Source organism: Diplotaxodon limnothrissa, linkage group LG10, assembly GCF_057381915.1.
Source record: "Diplotaxodon limnothrissa isolate DT_005_m linkage group LG10, D_limnothrissa_male_GT1.1, whole genome shotgun sequence".
Classification (NCBI taxonomy): Eukaryota; Metazoa; Chordata; class Actinopteri; order Cichliformes; family Cichlidae; genus Diplotaxodon; species Diplotaxodon limnothrissa.
In genome coordinates this window covers 16377249-16404232 of record NC_140605.1, presented here as the reverse complement: position 1 = coordinate 16404232, position 26984 = coordinate 16377249, and the positions used below count along the sequence as shown (strand labels likewise).

Sequence of the window (26984 nt, the reverse complement as noted above, 5' to 3'; positions counted from 1 at the left end):
GTGTGGGTGCCTGTCTTGCTGTGTGTCTGGGACTGGTGGTGTGTACCTGCTGCCATACTGTTTACATTCTCCCAGTGTCAGAGCCCTGAGCCGCGATCACTTGCGCCACCATGTCTAAACCGTTGTCTGACCACGATAGAAAGAAACAGATTTCAGTGAGAGGCCTTGCCGGCGTCGAAAACGTTTCAGATCTGAAGCTAAACTTCAACAGGCATCTCCACTTTACTCTGGTCAAGGACAGAAACGTGGCAACCAAAAGGGATTACTACTTTGCGCTTGCCAACACGGTGCGCGACCACTTGATTGGCAGGTGGATCAGAACCCAGCAGTACTACTATGAGAAAGACCCTAAAGTAAGTTCTAATAAATCTAGATGTGACAGCCTATCGCCTACAAATCAATTATTAATCTATCTTTTTGATATCTTTTTGGCCATTTGTGTACAAACTTGTATTTTGGGTGGTTATAGAGTAAGAGTGGTATAAGGGAAAGATGAAAGAAATTTGTTTCATTACAATTACTTCGGATCTTACACTGTTTTATGGGATGCCTGTTTCTTCTGCACTGTTTCACATTTTTTAAAGTAAACAGTGGTGTCAAGTACCTGAAGACAATTACTCAGGTTTGTTTCTAGTAAATACCTGTAGAAGGTGTAAGCATATAACACACACACAAACACACAGAAAAAAACAGATTGAAAGAAATTGTTTCCTCTTTTCTTTCACATTAGTTTTACTTTATCTAAATTTTTCAAATTTATCTAATAATCCTTTAAGGAGCTAACTCTGGGCAAAACTACAGCTCCTGTTCCACTCAACCTGCTGCTATGCTGATGCATTAGTCTTATGCATGTGTGTATAATGTCAACATATATCAGTCAAAGGAGCGGCGCTTGTCTATGTAATTAGCTTTCTTCTTTAAACTTTGTCAGCTTGATATCAAATATTATAATGTTGCAATTTTTTAATGGCAAGAAAAAGCAAAATGTGTATTGGTGTAGGGATGTAAATACTTCTTCCTCCACCGAGAGCCAAAGCTTTGTATTCTTCAACTGTACCTTCAGCAGCTTGATATCGGTGTAATGCCAAGTCATGACATTTAAACTTCACTGGGGGTTCTTAGCACTCTGCTGGTATGCTGCAGTGCTTATAGTGTGTTGAAACATGAAACCACCCCAAGACCTTCTGTTCCCTTCCTGTCTGACCATACAGCACATGTGTCATATGAGCAAATGCCTCTGAGGGTGTCTGAGTTCACTTAAAAGCAGTTGGATTGAAGTTGTATCTCAGCAACCCCAGTATTATTAGCCAACAGCTACAGAAAGAGCCTTAGAAGAACAATATGAAGCTGCCGTTACCACAATATTAGCCGCCACACCGCGTTATTGCTCGAAAATGTCACACGAAACTGTCTGTAATTACAATAGAGGGTTCAGATGCAGAGCAAAACTCAGCTCCAATTCAACTTATTAGTGGGGAAAAATGTTTCTTGCGAGATTATTAATAACCCCACTGAATGAAAGAGATTATTTTTCTTTAATAACGTTAAGAAAATTTGCCTGTACGCCATAGCTTACAATGCACGAGTTCAGTTCGCAAATTATCTGCACATGCTGCTCCTCACAATAAGTTTATTGATCGGGCGCTCTAACTCAGAAACCAGCCGAGAGCTTTTTCTGGTGCTCTGCATCGAAAGGTCAAAGGTGAACTTCTTAAAGGTCTTGCAGGAGGGAAGACATGCTAGCTTAAGAGCACGTCTACATCTTTGTGCAAAGATCACGTCCCGAAGAGTTACTATTGCAACTATTTAAACACTAATAATACACATTCATGGAAAAGCAGAGCCAATCAACACAAGAAGATGAAACAAAGATAAGATATGGAACAGAGTCATATATAATTCAGGAGATCCTGTTAGCGCTCTAGTGATACGGCTCTGTCAGATGTATTCATTATTATTTTACACATCCATCTGAACCACTTCTCCTATTACTCTAGACTTGAACTCCACAATGAAAGGTTATCAGCGGACCTTTACAGTGACCTCTACAGGAGTTATTTTTGCCCAAGCCCAAAATGTTGGGGTTACATAATACTTGAAGCAATCTGTCGCCCAGTCTTCTCTCCCCCTGCTTTACCTCCACAGCCTGTGTCCACCCTTCCATGTCAGAGAGAGAGAGAAAAAAAGCACACAACTAAATGGCAAAGGCTAAACAGAGGCTCAGGTGGCATATTTCTCCGCACTCTGAACCATGAAGCCAATAGATGAGACTCGCAGATTTCTTTGACAGTATGGGGCGGGTGTTAGTGGGACCTTTCCCCGACCCTGATCGCAGAATGTCACTTGAGTATTTCTGCTAGTGTTCATAAGACAGTTTTGACCTGTTTGATTGCTAAATATGATTTTTTTTTCTCCTTTTCGAATTCACAATGCAGCGTGTGTACTACATCTCCCTCGAGTTCTACATGGGTCGCACTCTGCAGAACACCATGGTGAACCTCGGACTGGAGAATGCCTGTGACGAGGCCATGTACCAGGTGAGACAAACACGCTTATTTTAATCCTCTTTTAACTGTGAAATTGCTGCTTTCAAATACTGTAACAGAGAGGGAGCATCCCCGAGTCACTGGTTTGCTGTTGTATGCGTTTGTCTCCTTCAGTTGGGTCTGGAAATGGAGGAGCTGGAGGACATGGAGGAAGATGCAGGTTTGGGCAATGGTGGCCTGGGTCGCCTTGCAGGTGAGCATCTTTTCATGCTTTGTATTAAATAAATTCAAAAGGAATTTTTTTTTTTTTTTTATCCCTGTTGGATGACCAAAATACTGCATTTTTCTTTCTTTCTTTCTTTCTTTCTTTCTTTCTTTCTTTCTTTCTTTCTTTCTTTCTTTCTTTCTTTCCAAGAGCTGTGATATTATTGAACCTGTTATCATGTCCTGCCTTTGGTTTTCAGCCTGTTTCCTGGACTCCATGGCTTCACTGGGCCTGGCTGCCTATGGTTATGGTATCCGCTATGAATTTGGTATCTTCAATCAGAAAATTGTCAATGGCTGGCAGGTTAGAAGATTAAACTTCACATTCCTTTCAGTGAGAGAAAACAGCTGCTGTTGCTTTCCTTTTAAGTAACACCAGCTTTGTTTTTAAATCACCTGCTGGAGGAGTCTCCTTTTCATTATCATGACCTGACATCCCTTTATACCTGGCTCAGCTCAGAAGCCACCCGCTAATGAGCAGTTTTCTGCCTCAATACAAATGTGTGGCTTTACCCAGGTCGAGGAGGCCGATGACTGGCTGCGCTACGGCAACCCTTGGGAAAAAGCACGTCCTGAGTACATGCGCCCAGTTCACTTTTATGGCAGGACCGAGCATCACCCCGATGGCGTCAAATGGGTTGACACTCAGGTGAATGTGTGGAACAAAGCAAATTAAACTGAAAGATATTTCTTTGATGATCTACGGTTTTAAATAACTCGCTCTTCATGTTATGGTATTGACAGGTAGTGCTGGCTCTGCCTTATGACACCCCTATCCCAGGCTACAGAAACAACATTGTCAACACCATGAGGCTGTGGTCTGCAAAGGCACCGTGCGAGTTTAACCTGAAAGACTGTATGTATCCTGGCAGAAAGCACGTATTTTCAAAAATACATCTGTCAAATAAGAATTAGCATCAACTTAAATAATTGCTTTTTCCTTATAGTTAATGTCGGTGGCTACATTCAGGCTGTTTTGGACAGAAACCTGGCTGAGAACATCTCCCGTGTTCTGTATCCCAATGATAATGTAAGAAAATGTGGCTCTATTACCATTTAATCCACCAGCACTGCACTCATAGCCCGAGCATACAGATATTAACTTGAATTAGAGGAACTAGAAGAATGTGAATATCAAAGGGATCTGTGTGTGACTGGTTAGACCTTATCTTAGCTCAGCTGGGAGATGGACTTCCATAATTTGGACCACACCTAATGTCCTTTGTGCTCAGCTAGAGCCGATGTGTATTCTCCCAGCTTCCTCTGAAGCTCGGTTTCAAATCTGACAAAAGATCTGACCAACATGTGCCGACTCCTCAAAGGCTCCAGCAGGAGGATTTAGGAGATAACCATCTAGCGTGAGTTATAGCTCACGCCAAGTGTGGTAATTTACGTCTTTGCATTTGAGAACAGAAAGTGTGGTGTAACTCATGATGTAGTGTTACACTGCTGTTCAATCAAGTTTGCTCTAGTAATATCGGGATATTATAATAGTAGGGTGATCATTTATTAAATTTAGTCAAAAATGAAAGCTGAGGTTGTTTCAAAACACTGAAAGCTAATGTTTCCAGTTTCTTCAGTATATGAAATTGCAAACTGAAGACTAAATTTTTGCTAGTTTTAATCCCTTTATATAATTCCTTAAGTTGCTTTAATCAGCCTTAAAATGTCTTTGCAAATCCTCTCTGTTTGGCAAATCAAAACAGCAAATACACAGTATTCTCTTAACTCTTCCAAAAACATATTCATAGCCTCCAACACATCGGCTTTTACCTCTACTTCTTATTTTTTTTTTTTTTTTTTTTTCTTGGCCTGTCCCGTTTGGCTCTTTTGCCATCAGAATTGTTGTCTAAAGGCAAAGAAAGATGCCCAACGGATTTACTTTACCAAACTGACCATCCCAGCCTTGCCGTAATGGTCCATTTGATTCACCTTTTATTGTTTATTTTATTTTCACTTACTGAATACGGGACAGACTTGACTGGGGGAAAGAAGGGGAGAAAGAAAGAGGGAAAGAGAAACAGCTGAGAAGAGGGACGGGGGAGAAGGGCAAAAGACAAAAACCAACAGAACGGGCAGAGAAAAAAAAAATGCATATATCAATCACCTGGATCACCTGCTGAGAAAGAAAAAAGAAAGCAAGCAGAAGAGAACAAGAGTAATAGAATAAACAACATCACAATGATATATGGGAATATGACAGTAAATACTAAATGTTAAACATTATTGTGCAGCACATAAGATCAACAGAACACAGTGTGCTTTGAGGTAGGAGCCAAAAAGGGTGTAGTTTGTGGGTGTGATCACCCGTGTGTACACCTGTGAGCATGGACGCGCTTGTTTTTTGTTTTTTAAAAGGTTCCTTCATGTAATAATCTGCTAGAGGGTGTGGGGGGGCCACAGCCCCGTCCTCCAGGGCGTGAAGCAGGTGTGGAGGAGATCAAAACTCCAGACATCCAGAGGCCCCCAGAACACAAGAGACCAAGGAAGACCAACAGAGGGGCAGCTGCGCCACTGTCCCGGAAAGAGCTGAGGAGAGTCCCAGATGAGGGCTCACTCAGCAGCCGCGGAGCAGAAGCCAGGGGGAGTTGTAGTGACGCGCCCGTGAGCTCCGCCGGCAGCCAGCTGCGCCTGAGTGACCGAGCCCCAGGCCGAGAGGCCGGGGGAACCCCACCTCCGAAGTGGCCCGAGCGAGCCCCAGGCTCCAGGCCCCGATAAGCGGCCGCCAAGGAGTGAGCCGGTGTGTACCTGGACGCCCATCCCCGGACACAAAGAACCACCAACGCACCGATGTCTGAGGGGGTCCGCCACTGGCAGGGGAAGTGGTGGTAGGGGGAGATAGGCCTCCAAACCTTGGAGGGCCTGAGATGTCCCCAGAGAGGTGGCGCCTGACACCCAACCTGACATATAGACACAGAAATACAGGCACACACAGATACAAACATCCATTCCCACCCTCATGCTCTCATATGCACTGACTCCACACTCAACCAACGTGGAGACAGACATAAAGAGACGTTGTACACACGATCACACTCCCCAAGCGTACTCTACAAACCGGGTCTAGGTGCCCCCGCCCCTGGAGGGGGGAACTGCACCCAGACCCAGGTGGTGTTTCCCTTTTCCCTGCGGTGGGGGGAGGCAGACCGCCCCGACTCCGCAGCAGCAGGAAGGCTCCACACTCCAGACCGCAGTCGGACGGCCAACTCCTCCTCCTAGTCCTAGCCCCCCTACTCCAGCAGGTCGCAGAGAATGGGGGTGAGAGAAGACTCCAAACCTCCCTCCACCCGCTCATTGTAATGTTGATGCATGTGTGTTCTAAGGTGCATTTAAAACCCAGGAGGGCTTGGAGCTACCTGCCAGAGAGCAGCAGGTAAGCGCATGGTCCCTCCTGCTAGCCCTCAATGTCTACGTGTATTTAAAATTGAGAGGTGGGCAACGATGCCAGGGGTGGGGTGTACACCCTGATGGTACTTTGGACTCCGTGTATCGTGCCCACCCCCAAGATCCTATATGTATGTGTAATGAGAGTGTGAGTAATGTGAATGTCTAAGTTGTGGGATAAAATTGAGGCAGAGGCAGCCAGAAGGGGACAGAGGGGGGGGTAGCCTCCTCTGCACCCTGGTGACATACCCCTACTCCAAGGCCCTGCATGTGTGGGTGGTTGTGGTGGAGCGGGAAGAGGGAGGCAGCTGGAGATGGGGAGGGAAGGAAGGGAGGGGCAAGTGACCCCTCCCTGGGGCCAGCTCCCCCGCTGACCCCAGTAGGCACCCCCATACTCCGCGACCCGCCAGGGAAAGGGGGCCCAGGCCCATCCAGACCGGGCCCAGTGCAGCAGCGCCGCCCGGCCCCACAGAGCCCGGGACAGTCCACCCAACCCCACCACAGAGAAAACTGCACCCACCCCACCATCCACTCATCTTCCAGACTACATAAGACAATAAACACCCAGGCTGAGATCTTCCTCCACCTCTCCTGTATCTCCCCCTCCTGCAGAGGGAGCTCCTGAGGAGAGGAAAGCTCCTGCAAGATGTGACAATCTCCCCCACCAGTTGAAGAGCCCCCCAGGTGGCTCGACGCACCGGCGGCACCCTGCTCCAGGGCTGGGCCCCCATGCACCCACCCGCCCACAACCCCGGCAACACACCAACCAGGACCCAAGCCCCCGAGGCCCGGTCCGGGTCCCAGCCCAGAGACGGAGCGCCCCCAGAACCTCACGCCCATCCCGGACCCACCCAGGGGCAGCCAGGCTACCAGGTCAGTAACCCACGTCCGTCAGCACAGACCCTCCCCTAGCCCCGCTGCACGCAGCCGCGAGGAAACAGTCACCTGAGAGCCAACAGAGCCCCTAACCGGACATGACCGCTACCCCGGGTTGAGCCCCCCAAGGAAGATGCCTCCGGGGAACCCCCCGACGCCCTAAGCCTGTCCCTACCCCCACACCAATCACAACAGTGAAGGCGGGACCAAACTATGACCCCCCACCCCCACTAGGTGATGGAGCTGATCAAAGGAGCCCAGAGCAATTGATCTGATGTGGTGGCAGAGGCTGTATCAAGACTAATGTAATCTAATAGATAATTTCTATATTGGTTAGAATTAAGATTATTTTTATTTTTCCAGTTCATGAGGACTGTTTTCTTGGCTATGCATAGGGCAGTGAAAACCATATGGGCGATATTCTTTTCTGAAGTGACATTATCTAAGCTGCCCAACAAACACACTAAGGGGGAAGTTGGAATGTTACATTTCAGACACTTCGATAAGTCTTCACATATCTCGCGCCAAAACTTCTGAACTGGTGGACAGAACCAAAGAGCGTGGATATAATTGTCCGGTGAATTGGTTTGGCAGTGTGAGCAGTTGTTGGTAGACGTAAAGCCCATCTTGAACATCCGATGACCTGTATAGTGCACTCTATGTAATATTTTGTATTGAATTAATTGAAGACTGGGATTTCTAATTAGATGAAAGGTTTTTAAGCAAATCTGAGACCAGAAGTTTAGGTCTAAGTTAACTGATAAATCCGCTTCCCATTTTGCAATAGGAAGTGATATTGATTCATCTGTTTTAGAAAGCATTCTGTATATTTTGGATAGTAATTTGGGGGGTTTAAGAGTAAGAAATTGAACCACACTTGGTGGTGTTTGTAGTTCAACTTGACCCGGTTTAAATTTCTTTTTTACTATGGATTTAATTTGTTGATATTCTAAAAATCTTTTCTTGTTGATCCCATATTGTGTAACTAGTCCGTCAAATGAAATAAATTCTGTTCCTTCTAGTATATGTTCTAAATATTTGATTCCTTTATCACTCCAATCTGAAAAGTTTATCATATTATTGTTTTGTAATATGTCAGGGTTGTTCCAGATAGGTGTACGTTTGCATGGGATTAATGAAGACGCCGTCAATTTTAGAAACTCCCACCATGCTGTCAGAGAAGAGCTGATGTTGATGCTTTTAAAGCATTCATGTCGTTGGATGTTTGAGCTGATAAATGGTAGGTCTGAGATCTCTAGATTATTGCAGAGTGCTTGTTCTACATCTAGCCAAGGTTCATCTAAGAGGGTGTGTTTTAGCCATCCTGAGATAAACTGAAGCCTGTTGGCTAAGAAGTAGTGCTGAAAGTTAGGCAGTTCTAGTCCTCCTTTATCCTTGGTCTTTTGTAGTGTTTTTAAGCTTATACGTGGGGGTTTATTTTTCCAAAGGAATTTGGACATACATGAATCTAGAGATCTGAACCAATCTTGTGGCGGTTTAGTTGGGATCATTGAGAATAAATAATTTATTTTTGGTAAGACCATCATTTTTATAGCGGCATGAATTTGGTATCTTTGAGGGATGAAAAGTGTGAAATTTATGTCTTTTGCATATTCAAGGGAGATCTGATTTAAACACTGATTAGCTGCACAGTGGACAAATGCAAATGCACGCTTATACACATGTAGTACACTTTGCCAGTATATTCTTAATGGGTGTTAGCATAATGTCTCTGCTTAAGAGATTAGACATAGATCTATTAAAGCTTCACTAAATCTTTTCTCACAAGTCTAATATGTAATTGTGATATTAAAATATTTTAGTGGTCCACGAAAAAAGCAGCCGCTGATATACAAAAGGCTATGCTTAATGAATAATAAAAGAAAATTCATCTTTGACTGCAGAACAGAAAAAGACAAATATGTGTCTTTACCCGCAGTTCTTTGAAGGAAAGGAGCTCCGTCTGAAGCAGGAATACTTTGTGGTGTCTGCCACCCTGCAAGACATCATCCGCCGTTTCAAGGTCTCTAAGTTTGGCTCCAGGGAGATTGCTCGCACAGACTTCAGCAAACTGCCTGACAAGGTGAAGTGAAAAACTCAAGAAAATAGTTTCTGTCAAAAATGAAAAGATTTCCTCATGATGTTCTCCCTGGGTCTTCATTAAATTGCCTATGTCAGTTTTTTGAACAGGTTGCAGGTGGGTTTTATTGTACCTTAGGAGAATAGTTGAAAAGAATAGTATCTACAAAGCGCTCTGTGACCCATTCAAACTCGGTTTTGACTTTCTTTAATGTTTTGCATATTCAGGTTGCCGTCCAGCTGAATGACACTCACCCAGCCATGGCTATTCCTGAGCTGATGAGGGTTCTTGTTGATGAAGAGAAGCTGAACTGGGAAACGGTGAGTAGCAGATTAATACGACCCCTAAAAGGGTCTTAAAAGGTTATGTGTGCTTTATGTTGATTTGCTGCTTTAAATGATCACAGTGAGGTCAGTTTGTTGCACAGTATAACAGTAACAGAATAATGACACATCTGGCTTTAAATTGGTGCGAACATTTCCCAGTAGGCCTCACTTTCTGTGTGCTACCAGGCTAAAGGTTTGAATGCACAACCAAAGCAAGCTGACCCGTTTGTTTTTGCCAGTAGTTTTCTCCAGGCAGTTGAAATGGTTGACACTAGTATAACTGGAGTAAATGTGGACACTCTACCAAGCAAAAGAAACAGAGTTCAGCTGCTGGAAGGGCGAACAAAACAAAAAGTGAACTACAGATGAGAGAGTTCAGAAGCAACTGCTGATCTATTAGGTCACAAAAAAGGAGAAGCGACCTGTTCTTTCAGCAAGAAGGTGGAGTTAAAAACTTACCTACTGTCACCGCAGTGTTTGACGCTTGATGTCTGTCATTACCTTGATGATGATGACAATGGAGGGATGCAGGGTGGATATCAGCTCAGAATTTATTTATTTTTCTGTTCACTAAACCTAATGTCCTGCTGCTGATGGTGAGGCCTGGGACATCTGTGTGAGAACCTGTGCCTACACCAATCACACGGTTCTCCCTGAAGCTCTGGAGCGCTGGCCAGTCGAACTGTTTGCTCATCTGCTGCCCCGTCATCTGGAAATAGTCTATGAGATCAACCGCCGCCACCTGGAGGTTAGTTCTGCACATTGCAGCATGTCATAATCTGGGGTGTGCTGGATGCATAGGCCCCTATGGCTCCTAATTACTATATATAGCACAGGAAGGACATATTGACGTTGTCCTGTGGCTCAATGTAAATATAGTTAATGTTATAATTAATGATTTTAATCTGCTTCATAGGTAAGATAAGTTAAGAAAGATATTAACCTTCTAGCATAAATACAGCATGAAACTGAAAAACCTGAAAGGTAAAGAAGCAGAAAAAACAAAATACTTATTCTTACTTTTTTAATAATATTGTTCCATCGTGGATTTTAGATTGCTACTGTGGAACGAGACAACAGGAAACCTTATTAAAATGCAAGGACAGACTTCAAAGATTGGCAGGAGAACCAAAATGCTGTAATGTAAAAGTTAAAGGACAAAATGGTCCTGATGGGCTTTTAATTGCAACATCTGTCAGAATAGACTCCCACATTCTTCGTGAACAGAGAGAGACTTGTTTCTGACATAAAGTGGTGGGCAGGTTTTTATGAGCTGTTGCTCAACCAGATAACACACTGACTTTCATCTACTTAAATCCTGACTGAAACTGTCCTACTGGTGGTCTGGTATAATTTTAGAATAGCTGTATTGACCCTACAGTGACAAGTGTGACAAGTAAAATCATATTCAGCAAATGAAATAAAGAAATATAACCTCTGACTTAGTTTATTTTTGCTTCTCGTGCACCTTTGAATTTTGCAGAGAGTTGCTGCTAAGTACCCCGGCGATGTGGATCGCCTTCGCCGCATGTCCCTCATTGAAGAAGGCGGACAGAAGAGGATTAACATGGCCCATCTGTGCATTGTGGGCTCCCATGCCGTCAACGGCGTGGCTCAGATCCACTCGGACATCCTCAAAGCTACAGTGTACGTCTCTAAACAAAAACTGATCATCCTTTGTAGTGGTAAATCATAATCAACGTCGCACACAGATGCACGAGTGTGTGTAGTAAGTGTATTGCTATCTGTTTCATAAATCCCCATCCTCTGTCATTTCAAGGACTGCACATCATCTGTGTGTTCTGATATATGCTATGCTCTCCCGCAGCTTCAAGGACTTCTACGAAATGGAGCCACATAAGTTCCAAAACAAGACCAACGGCATTACTCCTCGCCGCTGGCTGGTTATGTGCAACCCCGGGCTTGCCGAGGTCATTGCCGAGGTTAGCAGTGTTTCAAATATACAAGGGACACAGTGCTTAAATTTAGGTTATACTTAACAAAGGACAATGATCAGTCAATTTATTTACTCATTTATTTTTTCACTTATCTTTTTCTCATTAGAGAATTGGGGAGGACTTCATTCGTGACCTTGACCAGCTTAGGAACCTCATCAAGTTTGTGAATGATGAGGCTTTCATTCGTGATATTGCCAAAGTGAAACAGGCAAGTAATGTGTTATTTTGTCTAATATGTATCCAGCATTATGCTCAAAAAGATACAAGAATGCTTGTGAATGTTTATAATTGTGTCTGAAGATGACAGGATGTCGAAGTCCTGCAGAGAAGCGGCACATATATTCAGGGGTGGAAGTAACGAATTACAAATACTCACGTTACTGTAATTAAGTACATTTTTTGGGTACTTGTACTTTTACGAGTAATTTTTCAAGTGTGTAATTTTACTCATACTTGAGTACAACTTACACCATGTAATCTACTTCGCTACTTATAAAATCAAAAGTCACTACTGAGTACGCCCACAATTTGAATTAATATTCAAACCTTTCGTCTGCATTTTTGCAGCCAATAAGGCCGTGCAATCGCAACCGCGCCAATTTAAGACGTAAGCAAAGAATAAACTCCGCTGCAGCAGCAGGCACAGGTGTCTGGAGGTGCTAAATGGTGGAGTATAAACTACTTTATAGACGAAAGATTTGGAGACAAAGAAGCCAAAATGGAGACAGAGGACAACACTGTCAACCATGAAAACGACGTAGAAAAGACGGAGGACGCGTGCCCGTGGCCATACCTGGAGGAATTTTTCGTGTACAGAGGAAGAAAAGGAGACAGCGTCCAGATGCAGTGCAAACTTTGTTTGACCTCTACAGTCATTTCAGCTTACAAGACTTCAGCATCTAATCTAAAAAAACACATTGAGGTAAGAGGTTTTACAACTATACGTGTATGATATTGCTTTCTTATTTTTCATGTGTGTTAAGGTTACTAGTTTGGCTAAGATATTGTCACCGCCATTGGTTAGCCTGATATTAAAATAAGACGGAGCTAGCTAATGTGCGTGTGTGCATGCATAACTGAGCTACAATTCGTAGGAATGTTTTAGCTTATTATTTGGATAACCACCGTCATTACAATAAATTAAACTTGTAGTCATTTAAAACTCACAGGCCTACAATCAGCTGGCCTATTTAAAAAAACAAACAAACAAAAAAACAAACAAACTTGAACACAGTGCTGAGCTGCATCTCAAATTAATCTTCCAGCTCTCAGCTGACATGTACCAGAGCCCGATTGATGGATCAGTTGATCAGTATCATTGGCCTGATATAGGTCTATCATAGTGACGTGGCTCTTAATCAGTAGGGTTATATGTTTCCCAATATGATATCTTTTTTTAAAGAACATAATGTGGATTGGTTTTATTTGTTAGCTGTATGGGCAGCATTTTTGTGTATGTGATCCCTTTTCTTAAATTAGATTTGCTAGATACACATATTTTGCTCTCTTAGTATTTTTAGGACCTGACTAATACTGAAAACTTTAGGGTGATACTGATAAAAAGGAGTTAAAAATTTAGATACTGATACATTGGTCGATACTCTTTTTACAGATAGTATACATATTACAGAACTTAGAATGTATACAGAAATTCATGTTTTTTGCAATGATCGTTCAAAATTGGTTTACACTTGTGAATAAATACAGCAATATATCTGCAAAATTTCACCAATTCACCACTCTTTTATACTATGCTCAACAATCAAAGATTAGCTCAAGTCTAGTTGAATAATGTTTTAAAAATGTGTTTTCTTTTAGTGTTAATCACAGTGATGTTATGAAGTAATGTATGAACCTGACGTATGATAATATTTATCTCTACAGAGGAAACATCCATCGAAGACTGAGCAGTACAATATCACTGTGGCATCAACATCTCGACAGCGAAAGACCACAGCCACACCAAACAAGCTCTCAGCAAATACACAAGCCAAGTTACCAGACCTGATGTTGAGAGCTGCAAACAAACATGTTCCACAAGCAACTGTTGACAAGCTTGTCATCAATTTCATATGTGAGGGTCTACAGCCATTTGCAGTGGTAGAACAGCCATCTTTCAAAGAATTGGTTACCACATTACAACCTCAAGCCAAAGTCATCTCCAGACCCACTGTCCGTGCCAGAATCTGTGAAGCTGCTGATCACATGAAGATGACTTTGGTTGCAGCATTGGATAAAGTCAAATTTGTTGCTACCACTACTGATTGTTGGTCAGCTCATCAGAAAAGTTACCTTGGAGTCACATGCCATTGGATAGAGGAAGCGTCCCTGGAAAGAAGATCTGCAGCACTAGCATGCAAAAGATTGAGAGGGTCTCACACATTTGACATGCTTGCTGGTGCGCTTGATGATATCCATTGCCAATACAAGATTAGAGGCAAAGTTGTAAGAACCACAACTGATAGTGGATCCAACTTTGTCAAGGCCTTCCACATGTTTTGGGCACAAAATGATGCAGATGAAGCTGAAGATGAAGCAGACCCAGAAATTATTGACCTGACTGACCATAGGGACTACCATGAGGCAAGTGCAATTCTTGATGAAGACTCTGGTTTGGAGTATCAACTTCCGCCTCATCAGCGATGTGCATGTCACCTGCTAAACCTTGTGGCAACAACTGATGCTGCCCTAGCAGAGAGCATGAATGAAACCTACAAGAGGCTCTCCCGTGCAACCTTTGCAAAATGCCAGGCCATTTGGAACAAAACTGGCCGATCTCATTTGGCTAATGAAGTGGTAGAGGACAAGTGTGAGCTACAGATCATTCGTCCCAATGCAACACGATGGAATTCAACCTACCTTGCCATTGAAAGGATAATACGCATCATTGATGAGAAGGGGGAAGATGCCATCAGGAGCATTTGTGAGGAGTTCAAGGTGAAAATGTGAGTAAAATTGGACACCTACCAATATGGTTTCAAATTTTGTGAATTTTCCTTAATGGATGGTTAAAAACGTGAGCAGACTCTTAATATTAAATCAGAAGATCCCTATTATAGTCATGGTGGGTTTTGTTGTTGTGTCTTACAGGTTGAGTCCTGCAGAAGTTGCATTCCTAAGGGAGTACTGTACCACCATGAAGCCACTGGTGAAAGCTTCAAACATCCTTCAGTCTGAGTCCACTTCCTTTATGGGATGGCTCCTGCCAGTAATCCAACAACTACTGTCCAAACTTAGCAGGCTGGAGACATCAAGCAAGACATGCGTGCCACTCATCAGAGCCCTGCAAAATGGCCTTCAAAAGCGTTTTGGAGCGATGATGGAGGATCCAGAGTTGGCTGCAGCTGCAGTCCTCTTACCCAAGTTCAAGACTTCCTGGACTGACAGAGCAGATGTAACAGAGGCTGGTAAGGATTCATGTGATCCCATTTTTGTGTATTTTTACATTTGAACACATGCTTAAGTGAGTATTTCACCTAATACATTGTAAGTTATTGATGGTCTGTCCTGAATACTAAACAATCCTTTTTGAGAATTTGCCGATTTTAAATTTGTGTTCAGGAATAATCACTGAAATTTAAATAACAAAATTGTGTTATCTACTTGCAATTACAGCCTTGACATACATCAAACAACATCTTGAAATGACAGAGCATGAGAGTGAGGATCAGCAAAGAGAGTCATCTGATGAAGATGAATTCTTCTCCAGACCAATCTCCAGAAGGCTGCAAAGTGCAGTTGAGCTTGATGGTTATCTTGCTTGTGCCACAGACACCATGGAGCTGCTGCACTCCTTCTCAGCCATCAAAAACCTCTCTCTTAAACTGAACACAGCTCTGCCTGCTTCTGCTGCGTGTGAACGACTTTTTAGCTGTGCTGGTCTACTCTTCGCTGCCAAACGAAGTCGGATTGCCTCTGTTAATTTAGAAAACCAGCTCTTGCTGAAACTGAACAAAAGGTTCAGAAAGTAAAGTGTGAAAGAAATGCTAAGACTTTAAGACACTTACCTGCCTGTTGTTCAGTGTATGGGGAAAAGTTTAAATGGTTCTACGCATGTTCAGAAACATTTTTGTCATTGTTTTAACAAACAAAATTCCTCCTTTTATATCTACATTTATTTACAAAACAAGTTACATTTCTATACCTTGTTCATCTGAAAAATGTGCTTTGAACATAAATATTTATACTGGTGAATCGAGTTGAATGCCTGCTATTGACAACAGAATAAAACATCAGTCTGTTAAAAAGTAATTAATACTCTGAGTAGTTTTTGAGAACAGTACTTTGTACTTTTACTCAAGTATTTTTTTAACACCAGTACTTTTACTTGTAATTGAGTACAATTTAACCAGTGTAACAGTACTTGTACTTGAGTACAAATTTTGAGTACTCTTTCCACCTCTGCATATATTTCACATTAAGCAACCTGTGCCTGTTTTCAGACTGCACACACAAACTGTTCTGTAAAATATCTGATGAAATATCGTTTTTTTCCAGAGACCCAACCTGCTGACCTATTTGTTCCTCTAAGATCAGTGTCAAAGCCTGCATTAACAGTTAATAACTGCAGCATCTACACCGTAGCCAGCACATATTGTGGTTTACCACTTCAGTCTGGGAAAAATGCCATTTTATGAATACTTCGCAAGCCTAGATGGCTGTTGTCCTTGGGGCTTTCAGAGTACATTTCTGCACATGAACAGTAATAGCATCAGGATAGAGGTGGGCCCTGACTGTCAGTTGGGCATGAGTCAGTGGGCTTACCTCAAGGCCTTAGGCACATTGGTCCATGGCTTCTGACACATGCGATATTCAACACGTGACACTCGCCTTGTGTTTGAGCTCACAACACTGGACCACTGGACTGTGACCTTGGTTCATTTAGTTGCATAACAAAGACAATATTTTACAGCAAACAGTTACAGACAGAGGAAGGTGTTCTGGGAAGCAAGCACTGACTCGGTTAATGAAGAAATTCCAGAGATCCACCTCTCATCTCTGACACGTGACAGTCATGTAGCTCTTTTCTGTCTCTGCAACTGACAAGCAAATAAAATGAATACATTAGCCCTGAAACCTCCCCAAGGCAGACAGTAGTATACGCATATGGCCAAAAAGGCATTCCTGACAGTCACAATTGTGCTTTTCTTTTCTCATGTTCTTGGGTTACCATACTTTGACTATGACTTGTTTTCTTTTTTTGGAGTAAAATAAATGTTTTGATCACGTAGGAAAACAAAATGAAATTCGCTGTGCACCTGGAAGAGCACTACAAGGTGAAGATCAACCCCAACTCCATGTTTGACATTCAAGTCAAGAGAATCCATGAATACAAGAGACAGCTGCTCAACTGCCTGCACATCATCACTTATTACAACCGTAAGGATGCATTTAAAAGCCTCTGCCATTTTCATTTGATTTGATATTTTCTCAAATCCAAATAACATGTTGCTCCAGATCTTTACCGACTGTGTGTCAGAGCCTACAAAAAGGATTTTGCTGCTCGCCTCAGTTTTGTCTCTTTATATCTCCACCAGGCATCAAGAAGGATCCCAACAAGCAGTGGACCCCAAGAACTATCATGATTGGAGGAAAGGTTTGTATTTTAATTTAACAGCTATTAGCTTTAAATTTATGTCACATTTCAGCACCATTCGATACGAAGTGTTAAGGCTATTTAATGTCGTGTCTCTAACTGTGGCTCTCTTGCAGGCTGCTCCTGGATACCACACTGCAAAAATGATTATCCGCCTGATCACGGCTATCGGTGAGGTGGTCAACAATGATCCTGTCGTTGGAGACCGTCTGAAAGTAATCTTTTTGGAGAACTACAGAGTAACACTGGCAGAAAAAGGTAATTACCAAATCACTGCAAATGTTTATTAATATTTATTCTAAAATTTCTCAAACCCCTACTTCTGCTCTTTCCCAGGCGTCCCTGCTGCTGACCTGTCAGAGCAGATCTCTACAGCTGGAACTGAGGCCTCTGGCACTGGCAACATGAAGTTCATGCTGAATGGCGCCCTGACCATTGGCACCATGGACGGGGCCAACGTGGAGATGGCAGAGGAGGCCGGTGAAGGAAACCTATTTATCTTCGGCATGAGGGTGGACGATGTCGAGGCCCTTGACAAGAGAGGGTAAGGAGAGAACATTTATTACTCCTAGCCTCATATTGTCTTTGTAATTTCGATAACTACTGTACGTAATATATTGCCATATCTGTCAGACAAACAAAAGATCAACTATCAAGATTTTCTGATATTAAAACGAGTGTACACATGCTCTGACAATCCAAACAGAGACTCAAATGTTATGTCCACACAAACTGAGATTTTCCACACGAAAAAGGTGTGGCCTTGGGCTCATATTTTTTATAGGCCCTATTTGCTTTTTCCTTGTGAATGATTCAGTTACTACGGCGACAACCTGGTCCTTCTGTGTTTCTGAATGTGTTTGTTATTTATTTTCTTTCCTGCTTAGATACCACGCCGAAGAGTACTACAACCGTCTGCCTGAGCTGAAACAGGCTATTGACCAGATTGCTGGAGGCTTCTTTAGCCCAAAGCAGCATGACCTGTTTAAAGAAATTGTCAACATGCTGATGCATCATGACAGGTAGAGACACATCTAACATTAGATGCCTGAGGCTCAGACCTGCATGCACACATACAAATATTGTGTATGAACTTGCTGAACATCCTGGTGTTGCTGCATGCAAAGCAATATTCAGTGCACATGTTCATTCACACATATGCATTTATTCATATGCAACAGGTGAACTTTGTTATTAGCCTGTTATGTTATCATTTGGTTAATGGCATTATTCTCTGCATAGGTTTAAGGTCTTTGCTGACTATGAAGACTACATTAAATGCCAAGAGAAAGTCAATGCTCTTTATAAGGTAGGAATTAAATGCAAAAGCTGGGAAAAAATGCTTCTTATGTATTCATAGTATGATATAGATAGTTGTCTCATTCACAGTGTAAAAGTCAAGTTATTCTTGGCTTATCAATCATTTTTATTCTCCCCTAGAATCCCAAGGAATGGACCAAGAAGGTGATCTACAACATTGCTGGGTGTGGCAAGTTCTCCAGTGACCGCACCATTGCCCAGTATGCTCGTGAGATCTGGGGCGTGGAGCCCACGCTTGAGAAAATCCCCGCCCCCGATGACAAACACTAAAATGTCTACATGACAGCCAACATCGCAGTTTCCCTTGTTGGTTCAACTGTCTTCAGAACTCACACGGAAGATACTGTATGTCTTGCAAAAGTCCCCCACAAACCTTTGTCCACAGCCATTAATCAGTGTCACATATAAGCTCAAGTTTACATTTTTCATACCTGCATATTCGCAGCATCCAGGTTACAGGCTAGTGAAGTAAATCCATTGCAGCTGTCATCAGTGAAGCAGAAACTGCTGTTTAGCTGCTGGAAAAAGGACAAAAGAGATTTTTGTTGGGGCTTGTAGAATTAACCGTGGTATCTTTGTATTCCGAAATATAAAGTCTTGTATTTCCATTTCAGACCCATTCTGAATAAAAAACAAAAACTGTCTTAAAAGCCATAAATAAAATCTGACTTATTTATTTAGCTGTTTCAGGCATGATTCATAATTGTAAAATACAGAATAAACATGCACGTACATTTAGCCGCAAATTCAACTTAGAGTGAGTTGGTGAAAAAAGGCATCTATGGACTTTACCTTGACCTGCACAAACAGTTATCGTCAGAATTGCGACTCGACAAAAATCCCAGAATCTGTGTTGATGGACAGTGAATGCACCAGCTGTACGCCGGAAAATAAAAACTTCAGCTCATCCAATCATAACAACAACATAAACAACAAAAAGGAAATGATGATATGCCTCCAGTCTATAGTCATGCCATCACTACAATTTTACAGCTTAAAGTGACAGCTGTGATTGTACACTTTGAGGTGCTAAAAGGAAAGGGAGTATAATTGTGTTTATGAGAGTGAATGGGGAGGAAAAAGTCTGATTAATAACAACGGCATCCACTGAAAAACACAAGGGACAGAAGTGTAATTAGATACTTGTGAATAATAGTGCACGCTCAATCTTCCACAAGGCCTACATGTCTAATATGTAATTTGAACACTGACGTGAGCGCAGATACGCACATCTATGTGTGTTGTTTGCTCTCTGGGTTTAGAGACTGCGCAAATTCAAGCCTCAAACAAACAACTCAGCACCATTTTCTTATGTAAAAGTAACGGAAGTTTTACTACTCATGTAGGTGTTGCACCAATTATTTGTAGTTTTTATTTTAGGCCGGGCGACCGTGGCTCAGGGGGTTGGGAAGCGTATCTGTAACCGGAAGGTCACCGGTTCGATCCCTGGGCTCTCTGTCCTGTTCGTTGTGTCCTTGGGGAAAGACACTTTACCCTACCGCCTACTGGTGTTGGCCAGAGGGGCAGCTGTGGCTACAACCGTAGCTTGCCTCCACCAGCGTGTGAATGCGAGAGTGAATGGTATTGTAAAGCGCTTTGGGTGCCTTGAAAAGCGCTATATAAATCCAATCCGTTTGAACTATTCAAATTCATGATGGGAGTGTGTTCGCAACGGCTCTGTTTACTGGATGGAGTCCAACAGGTTTCTTGTATGTAGGTTAAACCAACTAATGATAGCAATGTAGCACACAGATGCAATTAGACAAAAAAAAAAAGAGAGGGATCAGAGCGCCTGATAAGCCCAAGGTCCCGAGCCCCAGGCTAGACAATACCAGCACGAGACCCACAGGCACTATATCAGTGAGGACAGCACTCTGGTGATAGGATGCAGTTAGAGGCTGTAAATTATCAACGCAAGCTGTTATCATGCGCTTTTACTGACGATACTTGTTGTAGTGAATAAATCCATTCACAGCCTTTATTCCAAAACAATGAATCAAAGCATCATCATTAAAAATGGCAGCTCTTCAGCAACTGTTTCTGAGAAACCTTTGGCTGCTTTTTTAGATTATGTTAACAATTTCGCTGCACATAAACGCTGAGACTGCGTTAAAGTGTGAATGTCAGCTTGACATCCTGGCTGACAAACCTAGATCTATCAGCCAAGTGCATAAATAAAAGGGTAATACAGCATCTACCAAATGGCACAGGTGTTTAGGCACAGATGTCTTTCCAGGTGTGATGTTTTGGAATGAATTTTCCAAACCTGACAAGAAAAAAAAGAAATTGGACCTTGAAAAACCCAAATCCTGCCTTCCTCAAATATGTCCAGTGAAACTGAGTGACTTCATTTTATTCTTATAGCACAAAGATACATGGACACGAGAGAATGCAAAGATTCTGCAACTGTGCAGCATGTGTTTCTAATAAACTGACGCTGCTTTAAAATTATAGCTCTGACACAAAGACACCTCATTTTGTTAAATGCCGGTTGCCTCGCTTCTCAGGTCTCCTTACCTCTACTGCTTGCAGCTCAGGAAGCAAGATGTGAGTGGAGTATTCTGTTTGTGTGTGTGTGTGTTTTCAGGATGTGGCGTACACCTGCTGCCAATTCACTTGATTACATGAGACTAATCCACCAATCAAGCTCCTGCTCTTGACTCAGTTGTTCAGTTTGTCAATATGGTATCAACACTGCGTCCAAGTTGTAGTTCTATAATGTTGTCGCTTTGTTGTCTGACCTCCTAAGAGTCTTTGTTAGTTCCTGTGCATCAAATCCTTTGTCTGGTACCAGAGCTTCACATCATCAGCTACCACGCCTGCCTGTCCATCTCTCTTATTCACATCCACCAGCTGAATCCAAACACTGCCAGCTGCAACTCTGAGCAGTTAACTCCTACCCATTGTTATCACTGGAGTTCTACAATAAATCTGCTGTGACTGTTCATTCTGCCTGTTTTTGGGTTTGTTACATTCAGTCCCTCAGTTCTTAAAAATTTTACAGATACATCTCCAAATCTAATTTGTCTCATCACATACGGACATGCTACAGGGGTAGGCTTATCTTTCACTGAGCGATCAAGGTTACAAAAAGCAGAAATTAACATAAGACATTGTTATTGAACCAAGTGATATATAATACTCAAAAAAATTAAAAGAAAACTTTTTAATCAGAGTATAGCATCAGTCATTAAACTTCTAGGATGTTGGTCTGTTCAGGAAACAGGCAGAGGGAGTTGTTAATCAGTTTCAGCTGCTTTGTTATTATTTTTTTCAGTAGTTTTGCATTTGGCTAGGGTCAGTGCAACTGCTTGTAGCATGCGATGACACCTGGACCAGAGCATCAATATGTGCCATTGTCAGAAGGTTTACTGTATCTACCAGCACAAAATGAGGTGCATGGAGGAGATTCCAGGGAACAGACAGTTACTCTAGGAGAGCTGGACAGGGCCATAGAAGATCCTTAACCTATCAGCAGGACCGTATCTGATTGTTCGTGCAAGGAAGAACAGGATGAGCCAGAGCTGCGAAAGGACCTCCAGCAGGCCACTGATGTGAATGTCTCAGACCAAACAATCACAAACAGACTTTGTGAGGGTGGCCTGAGAGCACAAAATCCTCTATTGTGCCCTGTGCTCACTGCCCAACACCATGGAGCCCAACTGGCATTTGCCTTAATATACCACAATTGGCAGGTCCACCAATGACGACCTGTGCTTTTCACAGATGAGAGCAGGTTCATGTGGCGAGAATATGCACACATTGCCTGGGCAGCTGCATAGGCATGTTTTTCACTGGGTGAAATGCAGTTACCCCATAAAATTCAATCTGTTACAGTGAAGAATACAAACATAAATGGGCCTTGTGAACTCATTATAGTATTTATAAATGAAAAGAAAGAACAGCCCCCCACCCACCCTCCCACCCCCAGTACTATCAGGGTTACTGTTGAGGTTGAGTTTTACTGTAATATGGTTTTATGGTGAGTATGGATGCTCTTTTCTTGGCGTACCTTGTAAAACTGATCTTATATGACATATACGTTAGCAGAACTATATCTACACTGATCAGCATGAAAAGAAATCTCTCTGCATTAAACAGCAAACATTGAATATTATCTCAACCAATCACTGGGTGGCCAGAAATGAACATGAAAAACTACAGCATAGGAGGCTAAAGCAACAAGAAGCTGGGTAAAACGAATTGTTGCAGAAAAAGTGTAGGAACCAGGCAAGAACAGCTTCTGATAGTAAAGACTAAAACTAAACTTCAGAAGAAGTGGTCAGAGTGATTACTGCAGTTCATTAAAGATACACAGATTGTCAGTGGGAAAAGACAAAGACAGTTTGTGTAACTTATGTTCTATTTAATGTTGAAACGGTTCGTGGGGTCAGACTTCTGTTAAACTGTTTTTATAATCTTTGTACTGGTACTTAACTGAAAGTTAAAGTGTTACGTATCCACTTATGTTTAACAGGTTTTAACTGAGGAAGAGGTAAACATTGAGAAGATGCACATGTTTTGTCACATTTTACTGATGTAATAAATTTGATAAATCCCTAACCTTTAGAGCTTGTCTATCTTTTTAGCAAGTGCATATCATAAAATACACCATCTTCAGAAAACCACAAAAGAAACCTTTTCTTCACTGTTCAAATGGCAATTTCCTGTTTTTTCAGACTTTGTGGATTTAGTCCCCCGTGATCTGTAATTTGATGACACATCTGCAGTTTTTTTGCACGTTGTTAGCTTTCTACCTCTGATTACTTTTTGATTACTTTTACTACTTTATTTGATTGCATTTTTTAATCTGGCAGTTAAAGAATTAAAACCTGCGATAGATGTTTCATTCAGGCTGTATCTGTCTCTCCAGGTGTGAGGTTTGAGCATTTCAATACTGAAAGTTTTTTCATTGCTTGTAAGTAAACCCTACAACTCGATTTTATCAGGATAAACTGAAATAAAGATGGTGTTGCTGTTGTATTTTTCTTTCTCTTGATTGCTGTATCCGTTGATGATGACTCCTTACTTTGTTTCTCCTCTGAACTGTCATGAAAATGTATGCATAGGTCTGTGTGCCACTTTAATTGCAATCATCAGGTTATCCCCTCATCTTCCATGAAGTGACCAGAGCAAATTTTTCATTTGTTCTCCGCTGCTGCAAATCGGGGTGTCATTTCTATTGGTCTAAAATTAGTTACTGCAGCTGTTATTTTTTATTATAATAATATATATATATATTTATTTATAGTTGTTATTTTTACAATTTATATTAAAAAGCTTACTATTATTATTACCTATAATGCACTTTGCCTATTTTCTGTCATAAATCCAGTGGATGAACTAAATGACTGCACCAAAACCCAGTGAAGGATAAATGGATCATTTATAAAGGATTATTTGGAGCTGTGAATCACGCAACGCTACTGTAGTAGAGTCCAAGAATAAAAATGCGGAGCTGGAAATGAGCATAATAGGTCCTCTTTAAGCTGGAATCCAGCTCCATTTGAAATTCCCAACGTCTTTGTGAACCTGAGCAGAGAAAGGTAAATATGGGTGACTGTATGCTGCAGAGGCTTTGAGGCTGACACGCACACCTCTCGAGTCTCAACATGTTATTGCGCTGACCTCTGTTTCAAAGTGTCCTTCCAGTTGGCAGGTCTGAAACCAAGATGAAAGTGAATTAATTAAACTGAGCCCTGCATTAAAGAACCAACTCAGCAAGTGACACTGATGTCACAGTGATCTCTGGGTCAGAGCCATAGTTGACAGTTTGGCATTCAGAGTGATATTTAGTTCATTTCCCTATGAATGCATATTAATATTGTTATCCATATAAATTTTTTCATTTGTTTTTCTAGGGTCGCATCTAGCTGACATTTGGCACACATGCATCCATGCTGCTTTAATGGATCCCCACATCTGTGTGTGGGCCATGAGACTGATATAGCTTGTGGGTTTGGAAGCGAATCCTTTGCAGAAGTGGCTTCAAATGATACATATATACATATATGTATTTGCAACCCCAATTGCAAAACATTTGGGACTCTATGTAAAATGTAAAACAAAAACAAGGATGTAGGGATTTGCAAATGTCGTAAATCTATACTGTATTCAGAGAGCATAGAAAAAAAGGACATAAAAATATTTAAATGTACACATTTTACTGTTTCATAAGAAATATTAGCTCATTTTGAATTTGATGGTGGTGACGTCTTAGAAAAGTTGTAACACGAGCAACAAAAGGCTGCAAAAATAAGTGAGGAAAAATAACAGATCAGTGGCATTATTGGGTATAAAGTAGCATCTTAAAGAGACCAACTATTAGAGAAACAAAGATGGGCAGAGGTTCTGCAATCTGCATAAAATTGCATCTACAGTTGTGGAGCATGTTCCAAATAATGTTCCTATGTGTTTAATTGTGTATGCTTTAAATATCTAAGCATCTACAGTGAATAAAATAATCAAAAAAGTCAGGGAATTTGGAGAAATTTTGAAATCTGTGCGCAGTGGAGAAGTCTGAAAATGAATACTGGATCCTTGTGATCAGGCAGCACTGCACTAAAAGCAATAAAATCTAAGCATATGATAGGAATTCTTCTTCTTCTTCTGAAATGTTCCCGCTGCCTTTGTTTTGTCCATGACTGGCTGTTTAGTGAGCCATAAACTTAAGTAAAAGCATGTGATACCTAAGCCATCTCCCTAGACCTTCATTGATATTCTGAGTGTTTCCCTCAGTTTGGTTCCTTTCTGGTTACTCTGTTATCCGTCCACATGTCCAGAGCAGCTTTTGTTGATTGTTAATTTAAATCCAGACTGACAGAACAGCCTGTTTTTGTAAAACATTAAGCCTGGATGTAAAACAGCGCTTCACGTTCTCGAAATTTCACAGGTCATGCAGAGAGTGTTCAAGACGTCCTTTGAATCTTTTTCTCATTTTTATTTTCAGCTGCTGTGAAAAAACAAGACTTTTAAGGCTCAAACAGCAGATACATCAAATAAAAAGGAATCTAAGGACAAATCTTTTCCTGAACACACTCGCAGCTGAAAAAATGCAAAGTTTATTGTTTTGCTTTGGTGCACCTGCAGCTTCATTCGTCTTGACATCTCATGCTGATCCTTACACAAGAGCACACATTCCTCATAACTAATCACCAAGACACACACCAGGCAGTCTCAGATAGCAACATCTACTCCATAAGCGCAATACAAATATGAAAAACAAATAATTGGAAAAAGATTTTGTTTTTCTTTTTCCCTTTGTCATGGCCTGGGTCTAGGGACCCAGGGCTCAGGCATTTTCAGTGTATGTTTATGTTTTCCGTGTGTTGTATTGGTTTGCTCTCCATCTCTCCATGTGTCTCTGTGTGAGCTTCCGGAGGTGTGGGTTCGCTGAGGAGACTGCGAACCCGGAAGTGGTCTACTCGAGAGACGGCCGCACCTGCCGCTCGTCGTCCTCTGCCAGCTGCAGCAGATTACGCTCGTCTAGGAACGGCATTTAGGACTGCAGCTGAGCTGAGGCCGACGCTGGATCCTTGAGTCAGAACTCGTCAGTACTGCCGTGAGCTTTTACGTAACCTCCGCGGAAACAGATCCCCTGCTAACCCTCTGCCTTTTGTGTTACCAGGAATCGGGAGCGGAGTACGCCTCTAAAGTCACGGTGTGGGAATTGGAGTTTTTTGGAGTCGCCACCTTTCACTTCTCACGGACATCTGCACTGTGTGGGATTCAGGGAGAATCACCACGGGACCACAGTGCTGGGATTTTGTATATAGTTGTGTTTTTCACCTCCTGTAAATAAATCCACTGTCCTTCACTTAGAGTCTCGCGTTTGGGCCCTGCTTTCACTGTCACTCCACGGTCTGCCATCGCAGCCCGTGACAGAAGGATCCAGCCACTATGGACCCAGCGGACTCACCGCGGAAGCGCAGCTCCCGTTTTGACGGGACCCGACTAGTGCTTGGAGGGCCTCCGTGCTGCCGTTCCTCGCTGGCAGCCTACCCTTCGGCCCACTCGTCTGCTTCCTCTCCGCGGACGCCTCGGTCTCGCAGAGAACGCCCTAGCCGGTCCCGGGAGGATTACTATGAGCCTGACAGCAATCAGCTTACGCCCGCTCAGGCATTCTATAAGATGCTAGGGATTATTCTCGTGCCACCCGACACACCCAGCGCTCCCACATCACTGCAGGAGCAGCCACATCAAAATCCGCCCTCGTCACATTCCGCCAGCTTCATGAACACTACAGCTCGTGTTTCTCCGGTTTGGGAAAATAGAAGTTTTCGTTTTAAGAGCGATTATTCTCCCATAGGTTCAGAAGACTGTGCGCCTGACGTTCTTTCAAATCCAGGAATCAAGACTGTTTCGTCTGGAACTCTTTATTCTGGGGCTATGTTTGTTTAGTCAGCTGATCAGCAGCCATCTTCAGTTCGGTTAGCCGATCAGCGGCCACCTTCAGCTCGGTTTACAGCGCCACGTCTGGACCCAGCGGTCTCTGAGGAGAGGCTCAGGGGGGAGGTTATGGACAAGGTTTACCGCATGTGTGAGTTGTGGTGGGAGAAGCCCACGGAGGGGTTGTGTCGCGCCGTGGAGAGGCGGCTGCAGGGGATGCTGTTTGAATTCCCCTGGTTGGTGGACTCCCTTAATTCAGTTGTCCTGGACTTCCTGCTTTCCACCCTCCACCTCCACTCTCCTCCT

General features: G+C 42.5%; 2 protein-coding genes across 2 annotated transcripts; both read left to right on the top strand.

Annotated features, from left to right (window-relative positions):
- pygma (phosphorylase, glycogen, muscle A) lies at positions 1-21224 on the top strand. The gene is made up of 20 exons (XM_085364481.1): positions 1-353; positions 2436-2537; positions 2661-2739; positions 2951-3054; positions 3268-3399; positions 3495-3606; positions 3698-3780; positions 8950-9093; positions 9318-9410; positions 10018-10164; positions 10900-11063; positions 11245-11359; positions 11481-11582; positions 16606-16753; positions 16912-16970; positions 17087-17228; positions 17307-17514; positions 17858-17992; positions 18213-18279; positions 18411-21224. Exons 1-20 carry the CDS (start codon positions 111-113, stop codon positions 18558-18560), a joined length of 2529 nt encoding a protein of 842 aa, XP_085220607.1. The 5' UTR covers positions 1-110; the 3' UTR covers positions 18561-21224.
- LOC146624145 (E3 SUMO-protein ligase ZBED1-like) lies at positions 11589-16599 on the top strand. Its single transcript, XM_085364482.1, has 4 exons — positions 11589-12296; positions 13259-14319; positions 14465-14781; positions 14990-16599. Exons 1-4 carry the CDS (start codon positions 12093-12095, stop codon positions 15343-15345), a joined length of 1938 nt encoding a protein of 645 aa, XP_085220608.1. The 5' UTR covers positions 11589-12092; the 3' UTR covers positions 15346-16599.
- Positions 21225-26984: the final 5760 nt, after the last annotated feature.

What these genes read in the sequence shown, in the direction of transcription:
- LOC146624145 (XM_085364482.1), top strand. Translation starts at nt 12,093, where the DNA reads ATGGAGACAGAGGACAACACTGTCAACCATGAAAACGACGTAGAAAAG. An exon ending in GAGGAGTTCAAGGTGAAAAT is followed by an intron (nt 14,320 to 14,464) that starts GTGAGTAAAATT and finishes TGTGTCTTACAG; the next exon opens with GTTGAGTCCTGCAGAAGTTG. An exon ending in AGCAGATGTAACAGAGGCTG is followed by an intron (nt 14,782 to 14,989) that starts GTAAGGATTCAT and finishes TTGCAATTACAG; the next exon opens with CCTTGACATACATCAAACAA.
- pygma (XM_085364481.1), top strand. Translation starts at nt 111, where the DNA reads ATGTCTAAACCGTTGTCTGACCACGATAGAAAGAAACAGATTTCAGTG. An exon ending in GTGACGAGGCCATGTACCAG is followed by an intron (nt 2,538 to 2,660) that starts GTGAGACAAACA and finishes TGTCTCCTTCAG; the next exon opens with TTGGGTCTGGAAATGGAGGA. An exon ending in AGAAGCTGAACTGGGAAACG is followed by an intron (nt 9,411 to 10,017) that starts GTGAGTAGCAGA and finishes GCTGATGGTGAG; the next exon opens with GCCTGGGACATCTGTGTGAG.